Below are 27,362 nucleotides of genomic sequence, written 5' to 3' on the forward strand. Positions count from 1 at the left end.
ACCAATGACTCATCCATTAATGTGAATGAAGTATCATCAGTACTAACACTCCAATCAGTAGATTATAATGACTTTGGATACTATGTTTGTATTGCTACTCTTACCTCAGATGATGTTTATGTTTTATTTAATAATTCTAATGTGACACTAATGGACTATCATGCTATATCATCTACTGCAACACTGACAGGTAATTGAATATTTTATGTAATAATTTTTATATACTTTTTATTTTCCAGTCTCTCCTTATGGAAGTGTACAAATTAATCCTAATTACATTGCAACAGCATATTATGGTGACACTGTTGTCTTTAATTGTACCAGTAGAGGTGGACCTAACAATCAGTACACATGGTATAGATTAGCAGAGAGTGGAAGTATTACTGTTGGACTAATGAATCAACTTGAAATTGAAATTAGTTCTTTTCAATTGTTTTCTTTTTATTATTGTATTGTTACAAATGATGCTGGATCAAGCAGTGCCTTCACAATTCTTAATGGTCAGTCACTTGTGTACTCAATACATTAATTCATTTTCATTGTGTAGGTATGTTATCTGTCAGTATTATTCCATCAACTGCCACAGTTCTCAATTTGGGCGATTCAATAACTCTATTTTGTGTTGTTAATCACAACATTTCTAATCCCAGTGACATTTTATATGACTGGTACTTTAACAATGATGTACTTGTAATAAATGGAAGTTCATCACTCACACTCAGTTACAGTGATTACTCTTCTGTCAACCAAGGGGCCTATTATGCCTGTTTTCCATACAATAATGCTTTTCTCTTCTTCATTCGTGGTGTTTCTCCCCATGTTCCTGTTTTATTTTCTCCATCCTTTTCTGAGCAACCAGATTCTGTCATATCAAAAGTTAACGATTCAGTAGAACTATCCTGTACTGCATTTGGTTATCCAGTTCCTGTGATTGAATGGAACCGAGTCAATTCATTAAATACAAGTGACTTTATTAATAACATTATTGAACTACCTGAGAATGCTTATAATGATACTGTTGCTGGTACCAATAACATCACATCAACTCTTATCATTGATGACATTCAATATGAGGACTTTGGCTATTACTTGTGTGTGGCTACAATGTCTTCATCAGAATTGTCTGGAGATATACAAGTCTTGTCTTCCATATCTACAGTTACAGGTAATCAGGTATACATAGGGAATAAAATTATGTTATTTAATTTTGAATCTCAATTTTGTAGTGTCTCCTGAAGGAAGTGTTAATATATCTTCCAATGGAACAGATACTAAGATAGGAGATACAGTTAGATTAGTCTGCAGTAGTAGAGGTGGTCCTAATAATCAGTATAGTTGGACTTATCATTCTTCAAATGAAACTATTGGAAATGAACCAGAATTAATATTAGCAATAGATTCAGTTGATCAGTTTGGAGAATACAAGTGTTCTGTATCAAATAAAGCTGGCACTGATAACAGTACTTCAATTGTTAATGGTATGATCACTGAAACTGATTTTAATTGATTGCTTTCTTTCAAATAGGTATCCTATCAGTTAATCTAATACCAGCCAATGATGTTGTGTTCCTTGAATATGGAGAGAGCTACAATCTCACCTGTACCATTGATGGGCATTCACTGAATACAACTAGTGTGCAAATCTTGTGGTATAAGGATAACAGGATAATTAATGATACAGAGACACAAGTTCTTACTCTTAATTATACAAGTCCTGAATCAGTTAGTAATGGTGGGAGTTACAAATGTGTAGCACAGGGAACATTAGGGTCTAGCATTGGTGAATCAAATAGTGTTCTTATTATATTCACTCCTCACATTATACAAACACCATCAAATATACTAACTGTTGTGAATCGTCAAAGACAGTTCGTATGTATTGCAACTGGTTATCCGTTTCCATCAATAGAGTGGAAAAGAATCAGTGTAGAGAATGATTTAACAACATTCGAAGGAATAGACAATGTAACAGTAAACCTTCCTTATAATATCACCAATGACTCATCCATTAATATAAATGAAGTATCATCAGTACTAACACTCCAATCAGTAGATTATGATGACTTTGGATACTATGTTTGTATTGCTACTCTCACCTCAGATGATGTTTATGTTTTACTTAATAATTCTACTGTGACACTAATGGACTATCATGCTATATCATCTACTGCAACACTGACAGGTAATTAAGTATTTTAATGATTTTAATTTTATATATATTTTAGTATCTCCTCAGGGTAGTATACAAATATATCCTGATTACATTGTAGCATATTTTGGTGACACTGTTGTATTTAATTGTACCAGTAGAGGTGGACCTAACAATCAGTATACATGGTATAGAGTAACGAGGAGTGGAAATATTACTGTTGGGCTAATGAATCAACTTGAAATTGACATTAATTCTTTTGAACTAACTGCAGGATATTATTGTAATGTTACAAATGATGCTGGATCAAGCAGTGCTTTGACATTTCTTTATGGTCAGTCACTCATGTATATAATACATTAATTCATTTTCATTGTGTAGGTATGTTATCTGTCAGTATTATTCCATCAACTGCCACAGTTCTTACTTTGGGTGATTCAGTAACTTTATCTTGTGTTGTCAATCACAACATTTCTAATCCAAATGACCTCTTATATGAATGGCACAATAACAATTATTTCTTTACATTTGATGAAAGTTCATCCCTCACACTTAATTACAGTGATTACTCTTCTGTTGGCCAAGGAGGCAGTTATACTTGTGTTTCATACAATTATACATTTATCCTTTCAACTTATGGTTTTTCTTCCCAAGTACCTGTATTTTTTTCTCCATCATTTTCAGAGCAACCAGATTCTGTCATATCAAGATATAATGATTCAGTAAGATTATCCTGTACTGCATTTGGTTATCCAGTTCCTGTGATTGAATGGAAACGAGTCAATTCATTAAATACAAGTGACTTTATTAATAACATTATTGAACTACCTGAGAATGCTTATAACGATACTGTTGCTGGTACCAATAACATCACATCAACTCTTATCATTAATGAGGTTCAATATGAGGACTTTGGCTATTACATGTGTGTGGCAAAGCTGCCTGTATCTGAAGATGATGTTTCAATGCCACATTTACTATCAAATACTTCTAGTGTTGCAACAGTGACAGGTATGTGCAAATGATTTTTCTTTTAATTTACCAAGATTCTTTTTTCTTTAGTTTCTCCTGAAGGAAGTGTTGTCCTATCATCATATCAGATCAATGCATTCATTCACCAGAACATATCAATCAACTGTTCAAGCTCAGGTGGACCTAACAATACTTATCAATGGCGACAGCATACAGATGAGTCTGGAATCATTATCAGTAATAGCTCTGACTTAGTAATATCAAATGTATCAGTGACTGATGGAGGTATGTATACATGTACAGTTGAAAATGAAGCTGGAGAAGAGAATAGTACAATGGAGCTGAATGGTAAGTCCACATAATTTTGAAGCAAAATAAATTTATGTGTCATTATTGTAGTTGGTCCTACCTTTAATGTTCATCCTGTTAGCACCAATATAAGTATTAACAGTGACCTGGTCCTGATCTGTACTGCTTCTGGTATACCCTTGCCTATCATTTCTTGGATCTTTAACTCATCCTTTGAGAGTGAGGCTACTCTCTCTACTTCTGAATCAATTATATCATATGGAGTTATACAAAGTCAATTATTCATTGATGATATTGAGCTGTTTGATTCCGGCAACTATCAGTGTCAAGCCAGCAGTCCTGAATATTCTCCCATTTTGAGTGACATTGCATCTATCACTGTAATTGGTAAGCCACTCTGTTATAAATGAATATTTTATTACTAATAATATAGTGTCTCCTATTTTGGTGTCTGGGATTGAAAACTCGACCAAGAATTCAACTGACACCATGATATTTACTTGTACATTTTCTGGGTTTCCTAAACCAGATATTATATGGTACAGATATAGTAGTGATGGTGGTATGGCAGATACACTGTCAATCAGACCTGGAGAAGTCAACATCAGTACTAATGCTGTAACTGCAATTGATGGACAGTATACTGTGGAATCACATTTGAGCTTATATGATCTGGAGAAATCTGACGAAGGATTTTACGAGTGTCATGTCGTTGATTATTACTTTGGAAATGATAACTCATCTCTAGCTTATTTGACTGTACAAGGTAATATTATTATTGATGTATTGATTATGATTTTACTCTTATTATAGTTCCTCCTAATATTACATCTAATGACAGCATTGTCACTGTATCAGAAGGCCATACTGCTGTGTTAACAATCATCATTTCAGATGCATCTCCTCCAGTTTCTTCTGAACAAATCGAATGGATTTTTACTAGTTTTAATGGTAGTACTAGTGTCATAGGCCCTACTGGGCAGTATAATTTTACACAAGACAGAACTGGCTTGATACTATCAAACGTTGACAGAATGAACAGAGGCCAGTATACTGCGATCATTAATCATCCAACTGGACTACATTCATTTATGTTTCAGCTATTTGTTACAGGTAAGTAAAGAGTTGGGATCAAGTACTCTACATCAATTACATGCTATTAAATAAAATTGCTATTTCTGACCCTTACTCTGTGTTACGCATTTGTCTGTTATTATGTTTTTAGTTGCTCCTGAATTTGTTATGCATCCAATGTCAACTGTTGTGAATGTGACAAGTGTTGCCCAACTGAGCTGTTCAGTCAGGAGCCACCCAGCAACCTGGTCAATAGACTGGTACTTCCTAAACTCCAGTTACTACCAACTATACAATAATACAGAAATTGATATTACTTATAGTCATGCCATTGATTCCACTGATGGTACAAGCATTGTATTATCAACACTAACAATCAACAATGCAAGCATTACTGATGATGGAATATACATGTGTAGGGTTTCATCTGCCTTACAAGCTAATGCTACCATAACAGTCCAAGGTAGGAGTTACTTATTACTTGCTTAGTTATATTATTTTATTTAATAACAGCACCTCCTATTGTTACAAGAGGTCCTAGTCCTATCATTGGCGTTGTTGGGTCTAATATCACTGTTCAGTTTAATATTACTGGAGATATACCTCCTGTCAATTCTAGTGATATTTACTGGTCTATCAATGGGAGCAGCCTTAGAGTTAATGAGAGGTTTATGTTTTCTGCCGACAGGCTCTCACTCACTATCATTGAGCTATCCTTTGAAGATGAAGGATCTTATGAACTTACAGCTACTAATCCTGCTGGCACCAGCAATAATGTCATTTATCTTGACATTCAAGGTAAAAAAATGATTTTATTGTATACTTAATCATTTTTTCTCCAGTTCCTCCAATAATTTATAGTAGTAGTAGTGGAGTCAATAGACGTCTTAATGGAACAAATATTAGCTTTTATTGTCGAGCTAGAGGATTACCTTCTCCAGTCATAACTTGGTATTTTAATGACAATATCAACATCACACAAAATACATACTACTACTACTACTACTACGACTATTACTACTATGACTACTCATATAGTAGTATAACAGTTACAGATATCACTTTACAAGATGCTGGTTTGTATACTTGCATTGCAAGTAATGTCCATGGAACAGTTAATGCTACTGCAACCCTCCAAGTCCAAGGTAATACAATTAGAATATAATTACGGTACAATTATTTTTATGTTATTTTCATTACTATAGTTCCTCCAACTCTGATTGACGATGGCTTGCGTAATATCACCACAGCTGCTGGAGATGATGTAACATTATTTTGTAATGCAACCGGCTACCCTCCACCCACAATTGTTTGGTTTAAGAACAATGTAGTTCTGTCAGAGGAGAGGGAACTATCAGCTGACGGTGTTTTTATTAACAACTTCACACATGACACTACTTCAACTGCATCATACTTGTACATACCAGGAGTAGATAGATCTGATGATGGTCTCTATCACTGCCAGTCTTATAATGATTTAGTGAGAGTCATTACTGTAACATCTATGAAAGTTTCCCTACAAATATTAAGTACGTCATTATATACATGTATTGATTGAGATTGTAAATTTTTTTGAAGGGCCATTTTATTAGAGCAAATTATAATTAGGTTTAAAAGATATTAATTTATGTGTATATTTTTAGATCCTCCAAGTCTTATTAATGGATTCAATGAGACTATCTACAATACATCAGATACACTGGTACTCTATTGCATATACTCCAGTTTTCCTTCAGCAAACATTACATGGCGTCGTGTCACAGTCTCATTTAACACAATGATGAGCATTGAAGTGGATAATAGAACTAGCATTGAGTTTGTGTCTAGAAATGATATACTAGAGTCATTAAGTGGAAGTGGTGGGGGCTCTGGAACAATTCTAAACTTGTATGATACTGCTTCAGACCTGTATAATAGCTATGAGAGCTCTTATGTACTACCAGTCTCAGTTTCTGTTCTTGCGATTGAGAATCTGATCTATGAAGATGAAGGAAACTATACATGTCATGCTAATAATAATGTTGCTAATTTGATTGATTCAGTGGTATCCAACACAGCTTATATCACAGTACAAAGTAAGACACAATATATCTACATTTATTATATTTTAAATCAATTTTTAAATAGGAGCACCTCTTGTGTTAGCAAATCTAAGTTCTCCGGTTATTGGTGTTAACGGTAGCTCAATCACACTGATATTTACCATCACTGAGGATAATCCTCCAGTGGCTCTTGATGAGATCCAGTGGCTGTTGAATGGTACTGTATTACCTGCTGGAATCAGGATCAGTTTCTCAATGGACAGACGATCAGTGACTATCACTCAATTACACGTACTACTGGATGAAGGACTTTATACACTAATAGCAACCAATCCTGCCGGGACTACCAGTGCAAGCATATTCCTTAACGTTCAAGGTAAATGACAATTATATTAATAGTATTTACTGTACCTTTTAAATTATGTAGTTCCACCTATTGTTATTGACAGTGATGGAGCAGTGAATGTACTTGAAAGAGCAAACGCAACCTTTTCATGTCACATAGCTTCAGAGCCAACCCACATCACGCACTGGCTTTACAATGACCAGCTACTAAGCAGCAACGAGAAACATGTCATCACTGGAAATGGAACAAGATTTGGTACACTCACAATCACTGATGCTCAATACACTGATCAAGGAGAATATACTTGCGTTGGTACAAATGTACATGGACAGATTAATGCAACAGGAACACTCTCTGTGCAAGGTATATGAATAATACTTGCTTTAATTTTGATGCTAAAAAACTAATTAAAATCTTTTTATTATCACTTGTAGTTTCTCCTGTGATACAAGCTCATCCTCGAACTCAAAATAAAATTGCTGGACAAAGTGTTACCTTTATATGCACTGTCACTGGCAATCCCCTTCCTTCTATAAACTGGACTCACTCAGGAGGTCTGGATAGAGGGAGCAATATGACTCTGATTACTCCTGGGAATGCTACTTTTCTCCCAATTGTTGAAAGCAGATATATCATTGATGCCTTAGACTTACCTGATGTAGGAAGATATTACTGTACTGCTGCTAATACTCTAGTTGATGATTTGACTAGCAGCTCTAATGAAGCTAACTTGACATTAAATTGTGAGTAAATTAGAATTAGTAATTATTATAATGATAAAGATGTGATACTGGTAGAGCAAACAAATTTATAATAATTCAAATTGACTGCGATAATATTTCATCAGAATGACTAGTTCTTAATTTTTTTCTAAATTATTAAAGTTACTCAAAAATTTTGTCAAAAATGGCTAAGAGAGAATTCTCCATTTTAATAATTTTTTGATATGCATACATGTTCTTATGTTGTGTGGCAACTTGTACGATACCAAATGACTTTATATATTTTTATAATTTCTCTGCATATGATGCATTATTTTTTTCTTGTGCTTGAAAATTGATCTTCATTCATAGACCCTGCAAATGTAACTGTATCTCCTGCTATACTGGTGAAGGAATTTCATGAGACTGGGAACTTTGTCTGTCGTGGATTTGGTATTGGTACTCCAGTACTAACTTGGTACAAGGACAATAGTGAAATAATGGACTCGTCAAAGTTTAGACTAACTTCAAGATACTTTGATGAAAATGGCTACAGAGCATCTGAATTGAATCTGACTATTTCAAATACTGATAGACCAGATGAAGGAACATATGAGTGTAGAGGAGTCAATAATGTCACTAACCTGATAGGAGCCACTGATACCGCCAGTGGCAGATTCTTAATTGAAGGCAAGTTCCTTTTTATCTAAACTAAATTTTATTGTATTATTTTTTAGCTCCACCAAATGTAACGGCAGTAGATACTAACATCATTGGTCTACGAAGAAAGAATGTGACATTGAGTTTCACAATACTGAATGCCGCTCCATTAGTAGTTAGAGAAAACATTTCATGGCAGTTCAAAGACACTCAACAGATTATAACTGGTAATTCACGTTATGCATTCTCAGATGATGGGCTGAGTCTGACTATATTGAATTTGGTGTTTGATGACGAGGGAGAATATGAAATCACAACTAAGAATAGGAACGGAATGGACACTGCTATAATAGCATTGACAGTTGATGGTAAGCTATTCATAATAGCCATAGATTATTTTAATTTCTAATTACCTTACTAGCTGATCCAGTTATCACGGTAGCCCCCACTGACATGAATGTAGTCAGTCAAAGAACCATCACACTTGGATGCAGTGCTACTGGCAAACCAACTCCAGTTATAACCTGGTCATTCAATGGTAATAGTATCACTACTGGATCTAAATTTAATCAAAGTCCAAGTGGTAGTTTAACAGCTCTAATAGAGAGCATTGCTGATGAAGGAACTTATCAATGCACAGCCACCAATAAACACAGCAGTAACATGTCTTCAGCTCTTGTATCAGTACAAGGTCAGTCTAGACTATTATTATCACTATAATTATTACTATTACCATTATTATTATTATTTCTTATTAATTCTATTATTATTGCTATTATTTTTGCATTCATTATAGATCCTCCACATTTTACACAAGATCCATTAAGCTTGAATGGAACTGCCTCACTAAACAGTACCTTTACTTGCTCTGTGAGGGGTCACCCAATACCAGTTATCTATTGGCTCAAAGATGACACTATTATTGACACTGAGAGTTTGGGCTCTGGCATTAAATATGTCATTGAGCCTTCAGTCATAGATGAGTACAATAGGAGGAGTTCACTCACTATTTATGACTTGGAATATGATGACAATGGGATTTATCACTGCTTTGCTAATAATACACTCTTTGAATATAGAATGGCAAACTCTAATGTGTCTATATTTGGAGTCCACTGTGAGTTGTTGTTATTATTATTATTATTATTATTATTATTATTATTATTAATTAATTAATGTATATACATAGATCCTCCTGATTTGATAATGAGTTTGGAAGATTTGATTAAAAACAAGTCGGACACTCTCACGCTACACTGTCAGTTTTCGGGGACACCAGCTCCCAGTATAACATGGTATCGTAACATATCAACATTTGATGCTAGACTACGTACTGGTGGAAAGATATCCATCAGGGAAGTGAAGTCTTTTAGGAAAACTGACTCTTATCTTGAAGTTCGTGATCTTGTAAAGGGAGATGAGGGTACTTACACTTGCATTGGAAGCAATGGGATTGGCAACTTTATTGATGCAGTGAACACCTCAAAAGCATTTATCACAATATATGGTTAGTCTAATAAATATTTTATGTGCATCTATTTCTTTATAAAATTTTCTTTGTGTAGTCCCTGCAACCATCTACCCCATTGAAATGAAGTACAGAGTTGTTGGTGTGAAGGATTATAATTTTGACTTTGGTTTTGTCATTGAGCATGACTTCCCTCCCGTCAAGTTAAGTAACATTCAATGGCACTTCACTAATCTTAGCAACATGACTGTTAATCTAATGGACAATACCACAGACCCTATTCACTATGGGTTCTCTGATGATTATCAGACACTGTATATCACTGATGTTGAGCTCTCTGATCGTGGCTATTACACTCTAACAGCTACCAATGAAGCTGGAGTGAGGAGTTCTACCATGTACTTAGATGTTCACGGTATGCATAACTTTAATATTAATATTAGAAGAGCTCTTGGAATACTCTTTTTTAACCTTAATTTTGTTATTTCTTATTTATGTATAGTTCAACCAAAGCTATTGAATGAAACTGGTGGGTATCTATTAGTTAATACTACCGAGTCTCCTGAAATGCGTATACTAAACTGTTCAGCTGACGGGATTCCAGCCCCTAACATTCTCTGGAGACGCAACGGTCAGCTGGTTCTTAATAGCACACGTGTTTCTATAGTCGTGTCACCTGTGCCTGATTCGGAAAGAAATATACGTGTGTCTTCCATACCTGACATCAAACAAGTGTACAGCTCGATCACTATCAGCAACTTAAGGGAGACAGATAATGGAGATTACACTTGCAGGGCTGATAATTCAGCTGGAATGGCAGATATTTTAAACACTCCCTATCAACTGAATGTCACATATTGTAAGAAATGATAATTTTACTGATGCTTTTTAAATTTTTTTCTTACACAGTACCTCCACCTAAATTCTGTGAAGTAAACAGGGAGCGGCTATCACAGATATGTCTTAATGGTGGGACGTGTGTGGATCTCACTGGTGGAAGATTCGAATGCCGTTGTACTGAGAGATACACTGGGCAGTTCTGTGGAGAAGGTAACATTACCATAAATACTAGCTTGATCATGACTTTATATAAAATTTCAACAGAGGTTGTAATCGAGATCCCACCAAGTAAACCAAGAGTTGAAGCATCAGTTGGACTTGAGAGGAAAACCTACTCTCTTTTGCCACCTTATAATGCAACAGGGAGATTCTTTGAACCACTAAACCTCACTTGTTCTTCATCGGGAAACCCTCAGCCAACAATAACTTGGTTCAAGTATGGAAATGTTTACTATAACTTGTCAAGGACAATCGAGTTCCCTGAGCTTAATCTGACTAACAGAGGATATTACAAGTGTGTTGCTGAGAACAGGCAGGGTTTATTTGAAAGTGAATCCTTCATTGTCAATGTATCTGGTAAGCATGGATGGACTATAGACCCATATGTGTGTTTTTGGCTTTTTACTTTAGGTATTGCTCAGTATAAAATGGACATCAATATTAGTGATATTGACAATGCTATTGATCTTCAAAACCTTATTAATGAGGTATGTGTGTGTATGGGTATATTATACATGCTCAATTCTAAAGTGTATGCATGAGCTACATGTACATTGATTTATTTTAGATCAGCAGTGAAGTTGCTGGAGGGAAATTACCTGGAACTAATGGAACATTTGTCTCTGTCGTTCAAAGGACAAACACATCTGAAGCGTAAGATTTAACATTATAATCTTGTGAATTTATTAGTATTATTGCTACACCTAGACTGAGGAATAAAAATTTGACCGTGTTGATCACCATCTTGATTGATCACAGTGATTCTAATACTCGTGCTTTGCTCCAGACCTACATGAAAAGCCTTGAAACTAATTTCATTGTTGATGATGAAACCATTGTACGATTTGGTAAGAGAAGTGCCTACTGCAAAATTATATTTTTTAAATATTATTATTTTTTGCAAATAAATTCTGTCTGTACAATCTTATATGTCTAATTGTCTATCAATATTTTTAGATGGTTGCTCAGCTAGTCAAACAGTTCTGCCTAGCCCTGTTACCACTGAAGATCTGTCACTAACATTGCAATGGCCAGAAACTAATTTAGGAGACACAGCAGTAATAGAGTGTCCTTGTGGTGGCCTTGACTTAAATTCAAGTGGCCTCATTGCAACACGTCGGTGTGGTGGTAACTATGATGATGGAGCTATGTGGGAAAACTCCAATGATATAAGATGCGACTTTAGCATAGTAACAAGAAAGATTTGCAGACTAGCAGAAGTAAGAATTATGGAATTATGAATGTTTTTACATTTTTGTTTTTTTGTAGAGACCAGCAGATGAGAAAGTTGAGGAGCTAATATCCCTCACAAATAACACAGAAATGTTTGAAACTGCTGAAGTAACTGCATCAGTTGCTGTACTGGTTACTGCCACTGAAGATGTAGCTGGAAACAAATCAGTAAGACAATATGATTGACAAATGGAAAGCCCATTTATCTTTCTTTATAGCTAACCGAAAACTTTCTTGGAGTTGTAGATAATTTAGTTTCAGCCAATGAGGAAGTACTCATGAAGAGTAACACAGAAGCTAGAACAAGTTCAAAGTATGTCACTATCACAGTTACCACTAGAGTACATGCACATATGATGACAACTTAAACACTTTATTAATTACAGTAGGCTGTACTTTATTTACAGATATGATTTGTTCCCATAGGCTACTTGGGTCTATTGAGGTTCTAAGTGAAGCACTCCCAGCTGAGGTTGGGGGAGAACCTGTTGTCATCACTCAGACCTCTTTTGCTATCTCGGTCCAAGAAGTTGAGGTCGAAACTTTTAAAGGTCAAACTATATCTGCTAACGGGGTTAATCTCGATTTCAACAACAGCGAAACTGCCGCAACCAAACCAGCTGTCTCGCTGGAACTGCCTAGTAACCTTTTCCGAGTATCAACAGGGAATTCAACTCGTATCACAAACTCAGTATTCTTAAACGACTTGTTATATTTAAGACGCAATCCAAAAGGCTTAAACGTAAGTGGTATAATAATTTCAGCCGGTCTTGCTGGAGTAGACCGTGTGTATAATCTGACCAATCCTACAGTTAATCTGCAGTTCCAACGAAATATAGTAAGTGATAGCAACAGTCAATGAGTACTAATGGATGCATTCTTTTTAGACCGGTAGAGATCCACGTTGTACATTTTGGGATGCATCTCTTGACGGTAATAATAATTGTTACAATTATAAATTATCAATTTTATGTATCATTAACTTGCAGAGGGTTTTGGCGATTGGTCGACTGATGGTTGTGTCGTTAATGAGACTTTTGGCTTAAATGAATCTCGTACTCTCTGTCACTGTAATCATCTCACAAGCTTTAGTGTCCTACTGGTAACTGATATACCTGATCTTCATAGCTAGTATCACGGTATCATTATCTATTATAGGATGTTTCTCCTGAAGTTGGTGAAACTCCACCGCAAAGAGTTATTGACAAAGCACTCTCTGCCGTTACATACATTGGTATCATCATTTCAATATTTTGTCTGGTCATCACTGTAGTGTCTTATGGCTCAAACAAGTATTTTATGTGCACAATAATAATCATTTTATTTTTTCTAATTTTGAAGGAAACTACGTAGCTCTGATCACGGACAACTGCTCCTTCACTTGTGTTGTTCATTCATTGGAATGTATTTATTCTTTATATTTGCCATTCACAGTACAGCTATACCTGAACTCTGTGCTGTCGTTGCTGTCATCTTACAATACTTCTTCCTTGTGACATTTATGCTGATGGCAGCCGAAGCTATTAACTTGTACTTGAAGCTAGTGGTCGTTTTAGGTGACACGATTTCTCATTTTGTCCTCAAAGCATCCACAATAAGCTGGAGTAAGAGATCAACCTTATGATAACCTAATATTAAATATACCTTCTCTGTTATTAGTATTGCCCCTATTCATTTGTCTGTTCTGCTTTGCTCCTGACTATTACAACTACCATAAGCCACACTTGTAAGTCGTAAGATTTTCCTGCATTACTTTTGACATTATTTTTGTAGCTGTCGTGCTTTTGACTTACCATTTTATCTCGGGATGATCGCCCCTTTTGTCATCATTTACATATTCAACTGGAGCGTCTTTGCAATCATTTTCATATCGCTCCTACGCAAAAGCTGCAGCAAGAACCTAAAGGAGGCAAAAGAGACATCGAAAATGGTAAAAGCCGAACTCAAGAAGCAATTCTTTGTTGCAGTGACCCTTTCAATATTGCTTGGATTGGGATGGGGGGTTGGTCTGCCAGCTACACAGTCTTTCTTTCAAGCTGGTGCAGCTCGTGATGTGTTTGCAGCATTCTTTGTTCTATTGACTGCCTTCCAAGGTCTCTTCATCTTCATAATGCACTGCCTGAGATCCCCTGATATACGAAAGGTTTGGGCTGGCTGGTTTAAACTGGCAACTGGAAAGGAGGTCCCCGACTTTTCGTCAAGCGTCATCACAAATAAAGCAAAGAAGAACACTGATAGCTATATTGATAGGAAGAAGAGGTTCAATCGTAACAAGAATCTTTCAACATCTGAAGCTTCTAATGAATTTGCATACCATTCCAGCCAAGGTACGCTCCAGCGCTATGTACAAAGGGAAGGACTCCTTGACAGAATGGGTACTCTGGAACGCTTTGGACAAGGAGAAGGTGATTTACCATTAGCAATATTAGAAGAAGAGGAAGGTCCCCTGCCAGTGATTGAGAATAGGTACAATGAAGATGAGGAGTCTAGTTCTGACGAGTTAGAACATGGTTTAAAAACTTTCCAATTGCCGGAAGGAGTCCTAGAAGGTGTCTTCACTTACGATGGTTTGTTAGACAGTGCATCAGTTGGTGGTTTGACTGTTGCCTCAGAGGACGGTAAAGGATGCACTGTATTTGAGAATCCAATGGAACTGAAGCTGCTTGATCCTTTTGATCAATTATCTACTTCAGCGTCGCATCATAGCATTGCGTCAACTGATTTCTTTCAAGATAATTCACAGACTGTCTTCAAGAATCCTATGGATGATTTCTGAGAAACTTATTTTACTTTTTTATATTTTTTTAAATGCTATTTAACATTAATTTTTTGCATTGTATTGTTGTTGTTGTTAATAAAATAGTACATTTTTAACCATAATCATAGCACAATTTTGTATCATTTAATTTACTGAGTTATAAGTGAGTTTAGCCACACCTTCATGTAAAATGGCGGATTGCCTGTCTCTTCTCCGCCAGTATAATATCCAGAAGAAAGAGATATTAGAAAGAGATGACTTGATTATATTTGGAAACGTGGCTTGGCCGAAAACAGCAAGAACCAATTATGTTGCTTATAAGTAAGAGAATCTGACCTTGATTGAATCTATCTCTCACCATTTTTGTAATGTGCATGCCTCCATAGGTCAGCTGGTCAGGGCGGCAAGGAATATTACACTTTAGAATCACTTTTGTTTCTCTTGAAGAATGTCGGTTTGTCTCATCCTATGTATGTTCAGAGAGCTGGGGTAGGTTAATTTTAAAAGCAAACCTTTGTTTTTATTTTGAATTTAAATTCACAGAACCAAAATATTCCCGTTATCAAGTTCCCTGATAGAAGAGTAAGTATTGCACGTTATGAATATAGCAGCATGTACTCTGCACATGTACATTTACATTATTTGTATGCTATGGATAATTTTTGATATATTTTAGGGACTATTAAGCTATTTAAATGGAGAACTAGGTAGGGTTGGTTTTTCTCTTCACTATTGTTATAATGTGTATTTTTTTATGTAGAAACTACTCCTAGCATTGATAGAAGTGTTCATTTGGAAATGGGAATACCTGCACCATGTGAGTTTAAAAGGAAACAAAAATTGCCCCCAAAGGAAAATATATTTTAAAAAATTTAACTAGATCCTAAAAGAAGTAATGATGAGTCTCATCCAGAATCAGTGAAGAGACCAAGACTAGAGGTAATATCTTAACAATAAAATTATTATTTTATAACTTTTGTGCACATATACATGTATGTTTAGAGTGATGAAGTCAAAGTTGATAAAGTATGTGTATTTAATGCTAATAATATTATATTAGTGATATTGTTTTGTAGCAACGTTTAGCAGTCAAACTCGGAGCTAACAAGAAAGGTGGTGCCATTACTGATCAGATCAGACCACTCAGTGAGACAATGTCTGTCGAAAAGATTGCTGCCATTAAAGCAAAGAGACTAGCAAAGAAGAGAGCAACCATACGGGATGATGACATTGATGATGCAACCGCACAGGTTTGCTTTAAAATTTGGCCAAAGCTACATTGTATGAATTTAAAAATTTTTAAAGAAATATGCCAAAATTTGAAAAGTACCCTGTACTATAGCCCATGGTTTTTTCAGAAAAATGGCTCCGAGATCACCCCCAATTTTTATTACATTTTCTGATACATATTGATGTCCTTATGCTATGTAGAAAGTTTGAGTCGATTCCGACTTAAATTTTTTGAGTTATGGCCATTTTAAAAAATATGTCAAAATTTGAAAAATACCCTGTACTATAGCCCATGGTTTTTTCTGAAAAATTGGCTCCGAAATCACTCCCAATTTTTATTACATTTTTTGATACATATTGATGCCCTTATGCTGTGTAGAAAGTTTGAGCTGATTCGGACAAATATTTTTCAAGTTATTAGCATTTTTAAAAGCAACTCAAGTTTATACTATGTAGAAAGTTTGGGCTGATTAAAATTTAAAATTTTTAAAACTCCAATGATCATCTAATTATGAGAAATGGCAATCAATTTTGTTGTTTATACTTCATTTTAGGAGCATGGTTATCTTGATGATGCTACACATTCTGTTATCAAGAGGCAGCGGTGCCATAAAACTAGAGCCTCTGTTCTACAAAGCACCAATAAAGTAATATGCAGCATGCTCTGTGTGTGTGCTTGTTTGCCTGCTGTAATTTAAAGACTGCATTAGTTGTTGCATCACCATACTGCATTTAGTTTTCTGTGTTTTTTTCTTTTTCTGGTAGACTTTTAGCAACATTTTTAGCTTATTGCAAACCGTCAAGTCAAGAGAAGAAGGAAAAATGGACAATGAGAGCAACAAAGAGACCATTGAAACAGTAAGAAGAAACAGATGAATGAAGATGAAGGGGAGGCTCTTGTATATATTATTAAACTTCTTTCACTGTTGACGTAGGTAAAGAAACCAGGGAAGAGTAAGTACAATAGATATGATCAGGAGAGATTTGGAAAGGAAGGTTAGGAGCAGATAAATGTACTCATTACTATACATACCATTACTACAGCTACTGGTGATTTCAGTATTGTAACTACTGGTACATATCATGGAATGACACTAAAAACAATGACAGTATGTTTATCATTATAATTATTATTGCTACAGTACTTGCCTATAATTTACTGGTGTTATGAGTTATATATTTTTGTAGGAGGTAGCCTCTAAACCAATACCTGAAGTCCATACTAGTCATCATGAAATTGAAACTGTGAAAGGTTAGTATACTTATGCATGTTTGAGTGATATTGTATTTGTAAATAAACCCCTTGTATTGTTTAGAAGTAAGCAGAACACCTTCAGTACAAAGGAAAGGTATATTTTAATTTTTCAATTAGTTTATCTCATTAATGTACTCACAGACCACCGTCACCATCGATCAGTCCCAATCATTATACTGCCATCATCACCAACTTCTGTCATTACTACATACAATGCAAGAGAGTTCTTTGAAGAATTTAAGTGAGTGCTTGCACACTCCAATAATATGTAATTGTGTATTTTAAACTATTCTACTCATCATTGATTATACTTGTGATTCATACATACTGTTGTGATCATGCTTGTATCATGATGACTTTTTTATTCAGGTACATACCATCAGAAGAGAAGCGGAAATCTGGTTCTAAGAAAACATCAGAGCTAACTATCTATCGTAAGAAACCTGACCCAGCTCATCCGGGGCAAACTATTTCAAAACCTTTTCGTGTCACTGACAATCCTCTTAGACTAAGCTCTCTTGATTGGTAAAGTCTCACTCCATTATTATTATCATTATTGTTCCTTGTAGGAAGCAAGTGGTCGCTGTATTTGTAGCTGGTCCCATGTGGCAGTTCAAGGGTTGGCCTGATGTTCAAGCAGGAGGATCACCAGTTGATATATTCACTAAAAGTCAGTCGGTATCAATTTTAAAATTCATGATAAGTTTTATGAGGTTTTCAATATCACAGTGAAGGCATTCCATATTAAGTTTGATGATGAGAAATTAGACAGCAATATCCAATTGTGGGATGTTGAAGTACTTAAAGTGAGTTGTATAAACCAAAATACTATAATTGCTACATTTAATGTTATTTTTAGATCAATAAAAGGAAACGTTATTTAGACAAAGCATCCATGCTTCGTTTTTGGGATGTAATGGACAAGTAATATATTACTGAATGGCCTCTAAGTCTTATTAAATTCCCATTCTTCTTATTGTATAGATTTGTCAAGTAAGATGTTTGAAAACATAGTTATACCACTGGCATGAAATTACTTTCTTTTATAATTTTTCATTGATTCTCTCTTCTACTAATGAAATTCTCACAGCACATTTAAAATATAAATTTAACTGTATCAGAACAGCCAACAAAAAATTTACATGTGTGACAGCTACCACAAATATAGGAATAATAATTATTAATAATGAAAGTTTTCTAGTCTTTGCTAGTATATTTCTCAAGCAATTGCTTGCTAAGTTTCTCAAGTCTATCTCTATACTCAAGGTTCTTGTAGTTGCACTCAGGGACATCTTCAAATCCTCTCATAGCTCCCCAGCATGCTGCAGCAATAATCCCAGTACTGTCACTGTCTCCACCATGGAACATGGCCCTACTGCACAGCTCCTTCCATGAGTTACCACAGCCTAATAGAGCATCATAAGCTATCATTGGAGCATCATGTCCGCTTGATCCTCCCCAGCCAGAGAACGAGATACTTGAATAGAAACGATCACGTTCCTGAGGTCCAAATGGAGTAGGGAAAACAGGGTCTGATTTGCCATCACGAATCCCACGTATATCAACGTATTTCTCCCAGGACTCCTTAAAATAAGACCAGTGGTCTTGGTTGTCTTTGACATCATTGCCCGAGTCCTCAATGTACTTCCAAGCAACTTCCAGTGTCTGTAAGAGACCAACACCCCATTCCTTCAATGGTTTTCCTTGATAGGCATATGATACAAAGAGAGCTACAGCCAGAGCTCCAAGATAACCAGTTGGATGGTTGTGTGTCATTCGCCCACTCTCAATTGATATAGCTACCAGGTCATTGAGTTGATCAGGGCGGTTGTACAATAAACCAATGGGGACTGCTCTCATAGCTGCACCACAGCCACCGCCTCGTGAATTAAATGGAATAACGTAGCCTTTACGTATGTGAGGACGAAGCATTGAAGTTGCAGCACGGCAGGTATTACCAGGAGCACGTCCACTCATATCTTTCATGCATTTAATGTATTTAGTAGCAAGAGTGGTGTATAGTGCCTCATCGTCTGCCCATTTAGATACAAGAGCTTCAGCTGTAGCAATGTGCATCACAGTATCATCACTTACCATCCAGTTCTTTGTATTAACTTTAATGTTTTTCACACCACCCAGCTCTTCGTCAACTTCCCTGTTAATAGCTGGGCCATTGCGACAAAACTCATATGCTCCGTTCTTGTATCCTAGTGCATCTCCTACACCAGCTAGCAGCATGCAGGCTTTGAATTTGATTTTAGAATCAATAGGAGGTTGTCCTTGATCGCTGCTAAGCGTCTCTTTGGATTTTGGATCACCATCATCAGCTACAGGTAAAGGGGATTGCTGTCCTTCTTCAGTTGTACCATCATTACTTTTAGTTTTAGCAGTAGCCCCATCAGAGCTAGTTTCAGGGTTCGTCTCAGAACTAGCAGGTGTAGGGGCTTCTTTAGATTCTTCTGATGTATTCTCAGTCGTTTTATCTAGCAATTTTTTGTCATCATCAGTCAAGGTTCCCTCTTCTTTGGGTTGCTCTTTCTCTGTGCTGTCTTCCATTCCAGACTTCCAGTAGATATTTCTAAAATGTCACTTCTTTCGACCTCCTTTTGTACTGTTCTGAAAATGTTTGTCCAGTCACTTTACCAGCCACACCCCCAGAGTGAGCTGGTGATCTATTTTTAGAAACTAATAAATTGCGTCATCAAGTCATCATGAAATTCTCTCCGCCCATTTTGGCGGGAAAGAATAATGGCGGATGACAAGCCTCCACCTTCAGTGACTAGAAACACACCTTTCAAAAGGAGACATTTAGATTCAAAGACTGCTGTAGCTTCTCCTGCCTTTAAGACGCCAAGATTTGTCCCTATTAATGACGATGAAGCTGAGAGAAGGATAAGAAGGCGGGAAAACCAATTACGTTCAGCTGTGAGTCCTGGCTGCAACACACCAAGGAGTGTAGCAAAGAACCCTGATGGGTAAGAAATACTGTGTTAAATTTTTTAAATAATTTTGGAGTGGAAAATTTTAATGAATTGTTGATGGTTTGTGGGTATATATAGCTGTATTACTTATTTTTATTAATTACTTTTATTTCATAATACTAGATCTAATACTCGTGGGATAGATACAGGGACGTCATCATTTACCAATGCACAGATAGCTGAGCATTATTCCGTGTGTGTCAAACTATCAACTGAAAATGTAAGTGTCTAATTAATGATATATATTACTCATTAATTTTATTAATGATAATTTTAATTTATGTAGAAAATTAATGCCAAGAACGCATTTGGTCTACATTTGATTGACGTGATGGCAGAAATGCTTAGAAAGAGAGGAGAAATGACCAATTTTCAAGTATGAACAATGCTTCCCCATACATACTGGTATACTGTACCTCTTACTTTTAATGTTTTAAAAGGTTGCTGGTTGTACACTGGATGCTAGTGCTAAGATATATGCTGGTCGTGTCGACTCCATATACAATGACGCATGTAAGATGGTTGGAGGACTTGGAAGATCTGATAGACATGGTAAAGGAATATTATCATTATTGAAATATACCTGGATAATGTATGTACATGTACATGTATGTGTACCATATAGCGCTTTAATTTTGCAAAGCTAAAATTTTGTGGATTGATAAAAATCAATTTTTCACGGAAATAGCTTTTGTGGATTTGCAATGTTAGTGCCACGCCTTTAATGGCAATTGAAGATTTAGTGGATCTTTAATTTCACGGTTTTATGCTAACCCATGATAATAATGAAAGTTTAGCTCATCAAAAATAAAGTGCTATACAGTATTTAATTTACAGGTGAGGCTGAAGAGAAGGAAGGGGAAGATGGAGAGACTGGAGCTCCTCAGAAAAAGAAGACAAGAAGAGTGAGCATCAATTTAATGTAGTGAGGGTGATTGGATTGATCCTGATATAGGGCAATACTGTGACTGTCATTGAAAAGAACATCAAATCACTTGATGTCAGTACTTTTGATCTGGAGTTTGAAGTATGAATCAAGCAACAATAATGAATCAATCAATATTGACTTATTGCTTTTTGTTCTGTTTTTTTTATTAATTATTTCATACATAGGTTGATCCTTTGTTCAAGAAGACATCAGCAGAATTCGATGAAGGAGGAGTGGAGGGTCTGCTATTGAATCAGTTGAACACTGAGTCTGATCATTGTTCCTTGCTATTTGATGCCAATGGTAAACTGGCACTAACAGACAGACCAGCTCCTTCTGACAGTCAATCACTTATAACCAATTCTGAGCTAACTGGTATATATTATATCAATTATTTTAATGTACCAATATTGCTATCTCATTATTTGTTCTAGAATGCTTCAGAAGATTACACAATTTTCAAGAGTCACGTATCTGTCAAACGTTTTCCAATTTTAGATTCAACGAAGATGATAATGATACAGTATGTACTTGTGTGTGTATCACTCATGCTCTCTCTCTCTCTTTTTTGTTATAGACTCTTACTCTCCCTCCAATAAACCCTGACTATTGTCAACCCCCTTCAACTGGTATCACCCATTCTTTCATTCATTTGTTCATTTATTATTTTATTTTAGAAGTTGACTATTCGTATTTGAATTCAGGGCCTCAACCTGACGACGAAAACTGTGCTAATGAAGACGACAGCTTTGTATGTCAAGTTTGTTACCATCAATACTACTGCTACTTTTTGTTCTGTTAAAATTACCTCTATCAGATAAGAATTGTACCGTATAGCGGGTATATTTTGTCTGGGAAAATGTTCGTTCTAGAAATTTTCGTTCGTTTTATTTTCGTTCTGAGCAGTCATTTTACACATGTAGCATTGAGGAAACGCCCTTTTCGTTTGGAAAATGTTTTGTTCCACAAGGAATGAGAATGAAAAGAACGAAATTAAACTCGAACGGAATGTACCTGCTATACGGTATAAAAAGTAATGCAGATAATGTTAGCATTATTTGTTAATATAGGTAGGTGAATTCCCTCCTACAGTGTCACCTAATTCAACTAGCATTAGAGAGCCATTGAGACAAAGGTACATAACATTATCCATTGCTTTCTTTCTTTCATCCTCTCTCTCTCTCTCTCTGTGATATATTACATAGACACGATAATCCAATGGGTAGTTTATCTGATACTATTCAAGTATCAGAATATTCCTATTTCGATCCTACGGTCATATCGGCCTGGGCTGGACCACAGCATTGGAAATTCAGACCAACCACTGTCATGAAGGCTACGAATAACAAAGGTACAATTTATTAATGTACAGTACATGTTAATCAGCATTTAGGTTGGTATTGTACACTATCACATGTACAATAACTCTGTTGCTGTAATAGTTATTATGATAATATTTTATTTGTTTGTAAAGATAGTGAGCAAGTTGGTCAACAAAAGAAGAGACAGGCTAGGGTAGTGTTTAGAGTGGATTTCAATGCAACTCTTAAGGAGGATCTCTTTAAAAAGGGAAGAGTAAGTATAACATCATGTACATGTAACTATAGTCAGGGTTTCCCACAAAGCATGCTAAGTGAGCTGACAAGCCTTATAATAGTAGGTGGCTTCTTGATCAACTTGAGCAGCTTTTAAAATTAAAAAAAATTGATTTTGATTCGAATCAGTCAAAACTTAAAAATTTGCTGACAAGAAGCTGAGCACTATGCTAAAATCCTGTAGGAAACCCTGATTATATCTACTGTAGAAATTTAATTTTTGTAATTTTAATTGGCAACAGGCAAGTACCACAATGTCGAAATTATTACTAGAGAGGATGACTTCAGTTCATAATGTCCTTCCTCACTGTGCAAAGACTGATCAATCCGTCCTATATCAATTATTCTGTAAAACCAAAGTGAAGGTAATCTGTCTTGTATATGCACTGGCCCGTAGCACCATTTAAAGACATGCAACTACATACATATACATGTATAATTATATTTTCTTTACATATTGATGCTTTATGCCTCCAGCTTGTTTGAAAATCAATTTCGTTTGCATTAGATCAGGAGATCAAGAAGACTTGAAAATGCCTGTGAGCTATCAGATGGTAAGGCATTGCTGCATAAAGTAATTCAACGATATTGTATTGTTTGTAACATTTGCAGCCGGTGATCTGTACGGTGATAGCATCCATGATGATGTTCAGGTGATTGACTAAAGCATCATGTATCCATCCACACACATATATATGATCTGGTTATTATTGTTATTATAGACTTATGAAGATGATGATGATGATATAAGAGGAGATTATGATGAAGCAAGAGTGAGTGGGGCACAGTTTATGGACATGCTAAGCGACAGCAATAACATTAATTTAATAGATGAGCCTATGAAAGTAAGCACATGGACAATCCATTAAACTATTTCTATTACCGTATAGCTGGAAATATTTTTGCTGGAATTTAATTTTGCTGTTTGTTGTTCATCATAAAAACGTACAATTTGATTCCGCAAAGCATTATAAGTAATGGGTGTATCAAGAGTTCACGCCTACACCAGCAAAATTGAATTCCACATGCATTAAAATTTGCTATAATGTTGGTACAAAATCACAAATTATAATTCCTGCAAACTTTTCCAGCTATACAGTATGTTAGTATTACTTAGTAATGCATGTACTATACTGTTACATATCGTAGGTATGTCAGGTAGATATTGATTATGCTAAACAAGCTAAGAGGATTGATGTGAAAAGACTTAAAGGGATCATGTGGGATACAATATCAAAAGAGACAAGTCAAGTAACTGCTGACATCTCTCTCTTGTCTCTTTCCTATTGACTTTATCGTCTCTAGGATTCCAGCCTTTCCTTTAGTTCTTTATATTCAATCGTAAAAGCACAAGCTCCAGATTTTATGGCAAATGAACTCTCTATTCCTATATCTTTTGTATGTCTACTACATTTAACGAATGAAAAGGTACCAGCAATTCGTTGTTGTTGTTTTTATTATCATTATTTATTTTTCTTTTTATTTATTTTTAGTCTTTGAAAGTAAATGGTCAAGAAGATATGCTGGACTTTATCATAGACCCATAGATAATTTTATTTCTTTTTTGTTTTGTGTTATTTAAAATAATTAAAGAAATAAAATCTATTTAAAGAGGGCGTTTTAAGATCAAATAAGATAGTCTACACGTGATTGTCTGATCAGTAATTAAAGAGAGCTAAAAGTAAAGGGAAAACAGGTTTTTAATGAAGCTATTTTTGTTCAGTGGCTGCAGGTAGCTATCAAGTAGATGTTGTGCTGGACGCCAAGGCACAGATAGGAGAGGGTCCCGTCTACGAGGAGGAGACTAATGAGCTATTGTGGGTGGACATACCTGGGAAGACCATCAACTTCCTCAACCTCAAGGACTTCAGTAACAGGCGACTGCAATTTACCAAGACAGTAGGAGCTGTAATACCTTGCAAGACTGGATCTAATCTAATAGCTGTATTGGGACAATCTGTATGTATGGTGGATCGTACTACTGGTGAGTTGATTGGGTACTAGTGATTGCTGAGCATTCTTTTTATTTGCTGCATGTTCAGGCGACGTTAAAGAGTTGTGCTCAGTCCAACGCGAAAAGGAAACGACTCGTTTTAATGACAGCAAGTGCGATAAGTCAGGAAGGCTTTGGTGTGGAACTATGGCGATGGAAACAGCCCCTGGCGTCTTGGAAGAAAAGCAAGGGAACCTTTACTCATTTGACGGAAGTAAATATTTAATGTGTAGTCCCTGCATCAAATACTGTATTATAGTTGGAGGCCTTCATCATCATGTATCAGAGGTTACGATATCAAATGGGCTGGAATGGAGTCTGGATAACACTACCATGTATTACATTGATTCTATACCTTGTGAGGTGTATTCATTTAAGTATGATGAGTTGACTGGTCAAATTTCTGATAAGAAAGTCATTATTGATTACTCTACTGATAAAGCACTTGGTATGTGATGTTGAATGAGCTTGCATGACTAAGAGGCTCTGCTATAATACATGCAGTCATTGCAAGTTTGTGTATATGCATCAGGAAAAATTATAAAACTAGGTGAATGTAATTATACATTGCAGGGGCGAGCATGAGCCATCAATTGACATTTTCTGACTAAGATTAAAAATAAATAAATCAATCTAGCTCTTAATTTATTTTTTAATTTATTTAATTTTTATTTTTCTTGTTTTTTAAATAATTTTTTTTATTTAAATTAATAACAACGAAGATATTTATTTATTTATTATTATTATTATTTTTTAATTTCTTTATTTTTATATTAAATATGAAAATAATAATTATATATATATTTAATTTTCATTATATTTTTATTTCTTTATTTTTATTTATTATTATTTTTATATCTTCATTTTTTATTCTATTTTTTGTTATTTATTATTATTATTATTATTTTATTATTTTATTTTATTTTTATTTATTTTTTTCTATTTTAAAATTTTTTTCATTTTTAATTTTTGTAATTTTTATTCTTTAATTTTTTTCCTAATTTTTTAACATTGACTTAAATTTTTTAAGTTACAGGAAATAGGCAAAATCTAAAAAAAATACCCAAGGCATATTGAATATAACCCATGGTTTTTTTTAAATTGGCTCTGAAATCACCCCCAATTTTTATCAAATTTTCTGATGCATATTGATGTCCTTATGCTGTGTAGAAAGTTTTAGTTGATTCCGACTTCAATTTTTAAAGTTATGGCCATTTTAAGAAATTTGCCAAAATCTGAAAAATACCCAAGGCTATAGCCCATGGTTTTTTCCAAAAAATGGCTAAAAAATCACCCTCAATTTTTATTAAATTTTTTGATACATATTGATGTCCTTATGCTATGTAGAAAGTTATAGCTGATTCCGACTTAATTTTTTCAAGTTATGGCCATTTTAAGAAATTTGACAAAATCTGAAAAATACCCAAGGCTATAGCCCATGCTTTTTTCGGAAAAATGGCTAAAAAAATCACCCCCAATTTTTATTAAATTTTCTGATACATATTGATGTACTTATGCTGTGTAGAAAGTTTTAGCTGATTCCGACTTCAATTTTTAAAGTTGCGGCCATCTTAAGAAATAGGTCAAAATCTGAAAAATACCCAAGGCTATATATAGCCCATGGTTTTTTCCAAAAAATGGCTACAAAATCACCCCTGATTTTTATTAAATTTTCTGATGCATATTGATGTCCTTATGCTGTGTAGAAAGTTTGACCTGCTTCCGACTTCAATTTTTAAAGTTATGGCCATTTTAAGAAATAGGTCAAAATCTGAAAAATACCCAAGGCTATAGCCCATGGTTTTTTTTTCCAAAAAATGGCTAAAAAATCACCCCCAATCTTTATTACATTTTCTGATACATATTGATGTACTTGTGCTATGTAGAAAGTTTGAGCTAATTTCGAGAAATATTTTTCGAGTTATTAGCATTTAAAAAAAAACAAGCAAAATTGGCTCCAAAATCACCCCCAATATACTCTATGTATTGATTTTATTTACTTTCTCTAGGTCTCCCTGATGGCATGTGTAGGGACAGTGAAGGAAAGCTATGGATTGCTAGTTACAATGGCGGCTGTGTTACCAGGTGGGACCCTAACACTGGAGAAAGGATGATGCAGATACCTCTCCCAGCTAGGAGGATAACCTCTTGCTGCTTTGGTGGGAGTGATTACAGTACTCTGTACGTCACCAGTGCTTCCTCTGGAGCTAGTCCTGAGGAGCTCTCCCAGTATCCATTGTCTGGAGCACTGTTTGCTATCAGGGGCTTGCCTGTTAATGGACTCCCTTCTAACAAGTTTGATAACTCAAAAATTAATATATAAGACTCTATGCTTGTTTTTGAAGTGGTTTCTTTCTATGAATATTTTTACTTTGCAAATTTAGACTATGTTAAAGTGGAGCTCAGTCTGTAGGAAGCAGTGTCATGGAGTACAAATCCCCTCATGAAAATTAAGCAAATAATAGCAAATAAATAACACGATTAGCACAAAAAAAAGAATAAAATGCAGCATGCAAAATGGCTCTGTAAATAAATAATCATGTCAGAGAATAATAGGCAGGACTCTTAATTGAAATCAACAGTTACATTGAATGTGCGTATCATCATGA

At 35.3% G+C, this 27,362-nt stretch overlaps 7 protein-coding genes across 8 annotated transcripts in view; 5 read left to right on the forward strand and 2 right to left on the reverse strand.

Annotated features, from left to right (window-relative positions):
* The window catches only part of LOC109580776 (hemicentin-1-like), a 3,203-nt gene extending 3,058 nt beyond the window's left edge, over positions 1-145 (forward strand). The window contains exon 6 of the mRNA XM_019994313.1: positions 110-145. Coding sequence (XP_019849872.1) covers positions 110-145 — 36 coding nt within the window. The remainder of the gene's footprint in view (positions 1-109) is intronic.
* Positions 7-14,893, forward strand: LOC105312068 (hemicentin-1-like). The gene is made up of 37 exons (XM_019994299.1): positions 7-190; positions 2,226-2,483; positions 2,531-3,160; positions 3,212-3,469; positions 3,521-3,817; positions 3,864-4,196; positions 4,244-4,543; positions 4,656-4,967; positions 5,018-5,302; positions 5,347-5,649; positions 5,710-6,033; positions 6,148-6,579; positions 6,632-6,922; positions 6,974-7,255; positions 7,327-7,635; positions 7,966-8,283; positions 8,331-8,621; positions 8,675-8,944; positions 9,050-9,370; positions 9,443-9,760; positions 9,819-10,136; positions 10,224-10,580; positions 10,631-10,771; positions 10,826-11,137; positions 11,192-11,268; positions 11,349-11,434; positions 11,489-11,628; positions 11,738-12,000; positions 12,050-12,181; positions 12,232-12,326; positions 12,440-12,851; positions 12,901-12,946; positions 13,003-13,115; positions 13,172-13,305; positions 13,355-13,617; positions 13,673-13,739; positions 13,787-14,893. The coding sequence occupies exons 1-37, from the start codon at positions 151-153 to the stop codon at positions 14,787-14,789; spliced, it is 10,131 nt and encodes a 3,376-aa protein (XP_019849858.1). The 5' UTR covers positions 7-150; the 3' UTR covers positions 14,790-14,893.
* A 42-nt stretch (positions 14,894-14,935) lies between these two features.
* Positions 14,936-18,352, forward strand: LOC100637749 (parafibromin-like). The gene is made up of 20 exons (XM_003385057.3): positions 14,936-15,092; positions 15,158-15,260; positions 15,315-15,353; positions 15,448-15,478; positions 15,532-15,588; positions 15,652-15,710; positions 15,774-15,797; positions 15,848-16,021; positions 16,556-16,648; positions 16,767-16,859; positions 16,937-16,997; positions 17,046-17,110; positions 17,190-17,253; positions 17,318-17,350; positions 17,398-17,497; positions 17,626-17,781; positions 17,826-17,926; positions 17,986-18,062; positions 18,116-18,180; positions 18,241-18,352. Exons 1-20 carry the CDS (start codon positions 14,962-14,964, stop codon positions 18,251-18,253), a joined length of 1,539 nt encoding a protein of 512 aa, XP_003385105.2. The 5' UTR covers positions 14,936-14,961; the 3' UTR covers positions 18,254-18,352.
* On the reverse strand, positions 18,351-19,906 carry LOC100637875 (protein ADP-ribosylarginine hydrolase-like). The gene has a single exon (XM_003385058.3). It carries the CDS (start codon positions 19,810-19,812, stop codon positions 18,454-18,456), a length of 1,359 nt encoding a protein of 452 aa, XP_003385106.3. The 5' UTR covers positions 19,813-19,906; the 3' UTR covers positions 18,351-18,453.
* Positions 19,907-19,967: 61 nt separating this feature from the next.
* On the forward strand, positions 19,968-24,365 carry LOC100637999 (condensin complex subunit 2-like). Its single transcript, XM_019994304.1, has 20 exons — positions 19,968-20,231; positions 20,361-20,457; positions 20,524-20,613; positions 20,678-20,789; positions 21,075-21,142; positions 21,193-21,264; positions 21,351-21,540; positions 21,600-21,688; positions 21,743-21,794; positions 21,843-21,916; positions 22,236-22,300; positions 22,371-22,516; positions 22,640-22,740; positions 23,003-23,125; positions 23,269-23,314; positions 23,373-23,413; positions 23,483-23,605; positions 23,910-24,011; positions 24,066-24,188; positions 24,254-24,365. The coding sequence occupies exons 1-20, from the start codon at positions 20,005-20,007 to the stop codon at positions 24,305-24,307; spliced, it is 1,995 nt and encodes a 664-aa protein (XP_019849863.1). The 5' UTR covers positions 19,968-20,004; the 3' UTR covers positions 24,308-24,365.
* Positions 24,366-24,402: 37 nt separating this feature from the next.
* On the forward strand, positions 24,403-27,136 carry LOC109580772 (regucalcin-like). The gene is made up of 5 exons (XM_019994307.1): positions 24,403-24,441; positions 24,484-24,744; positions 24,803-24,967; positions 25,013-25,201; positions 26,763-27,136. Coding segments are annotated over exons 1-5 (930 nt in total). The 5' UTR covers positions 24,403-24,440; the 3' UTR covers positions 27,077-27,136.
* A 61-nt stretch (positions 27,137-27,197) lies between these two features.
* The window catches only part of LOC100638253 (lysosomal alpha-mannosidase-like), a 4,434-nt gene continuing 4,269 nt past the window's right edge, over positions 27,198-27,362 (reverse strand). For both annotated transcript variants that reach the window (XM_019994303.1, XM_019994302.1), the window contains one exon: positions 27,198-27,362. This exon is cut by the window's right edge and continues 68 nt beyond it. In XM_019994303.1, coding sequence (XP_019849862.1) covers positions 27,357-27,362 — 6 coding nt within the window. In that variant the 3' untranslated portion in view covers positions 27,198-27,356.

Source organism: Amphimedon queenslandica, unplaced genomic scaffold (assembly GCF_000090795.2).
Source record: "Amphimedon queenslandica unplaced genomic scaffold, v1.1 AMPQUscaffold_13478, whole genome shotgun sequence".
Taxonomy (NCBI): domain Eukaryota; kingdom Metazoa; phylum Porifera; class Demospongiae; order Haplosclerida; family Niphatidae; genus Amphimedon; species Amphimedon queenslandica.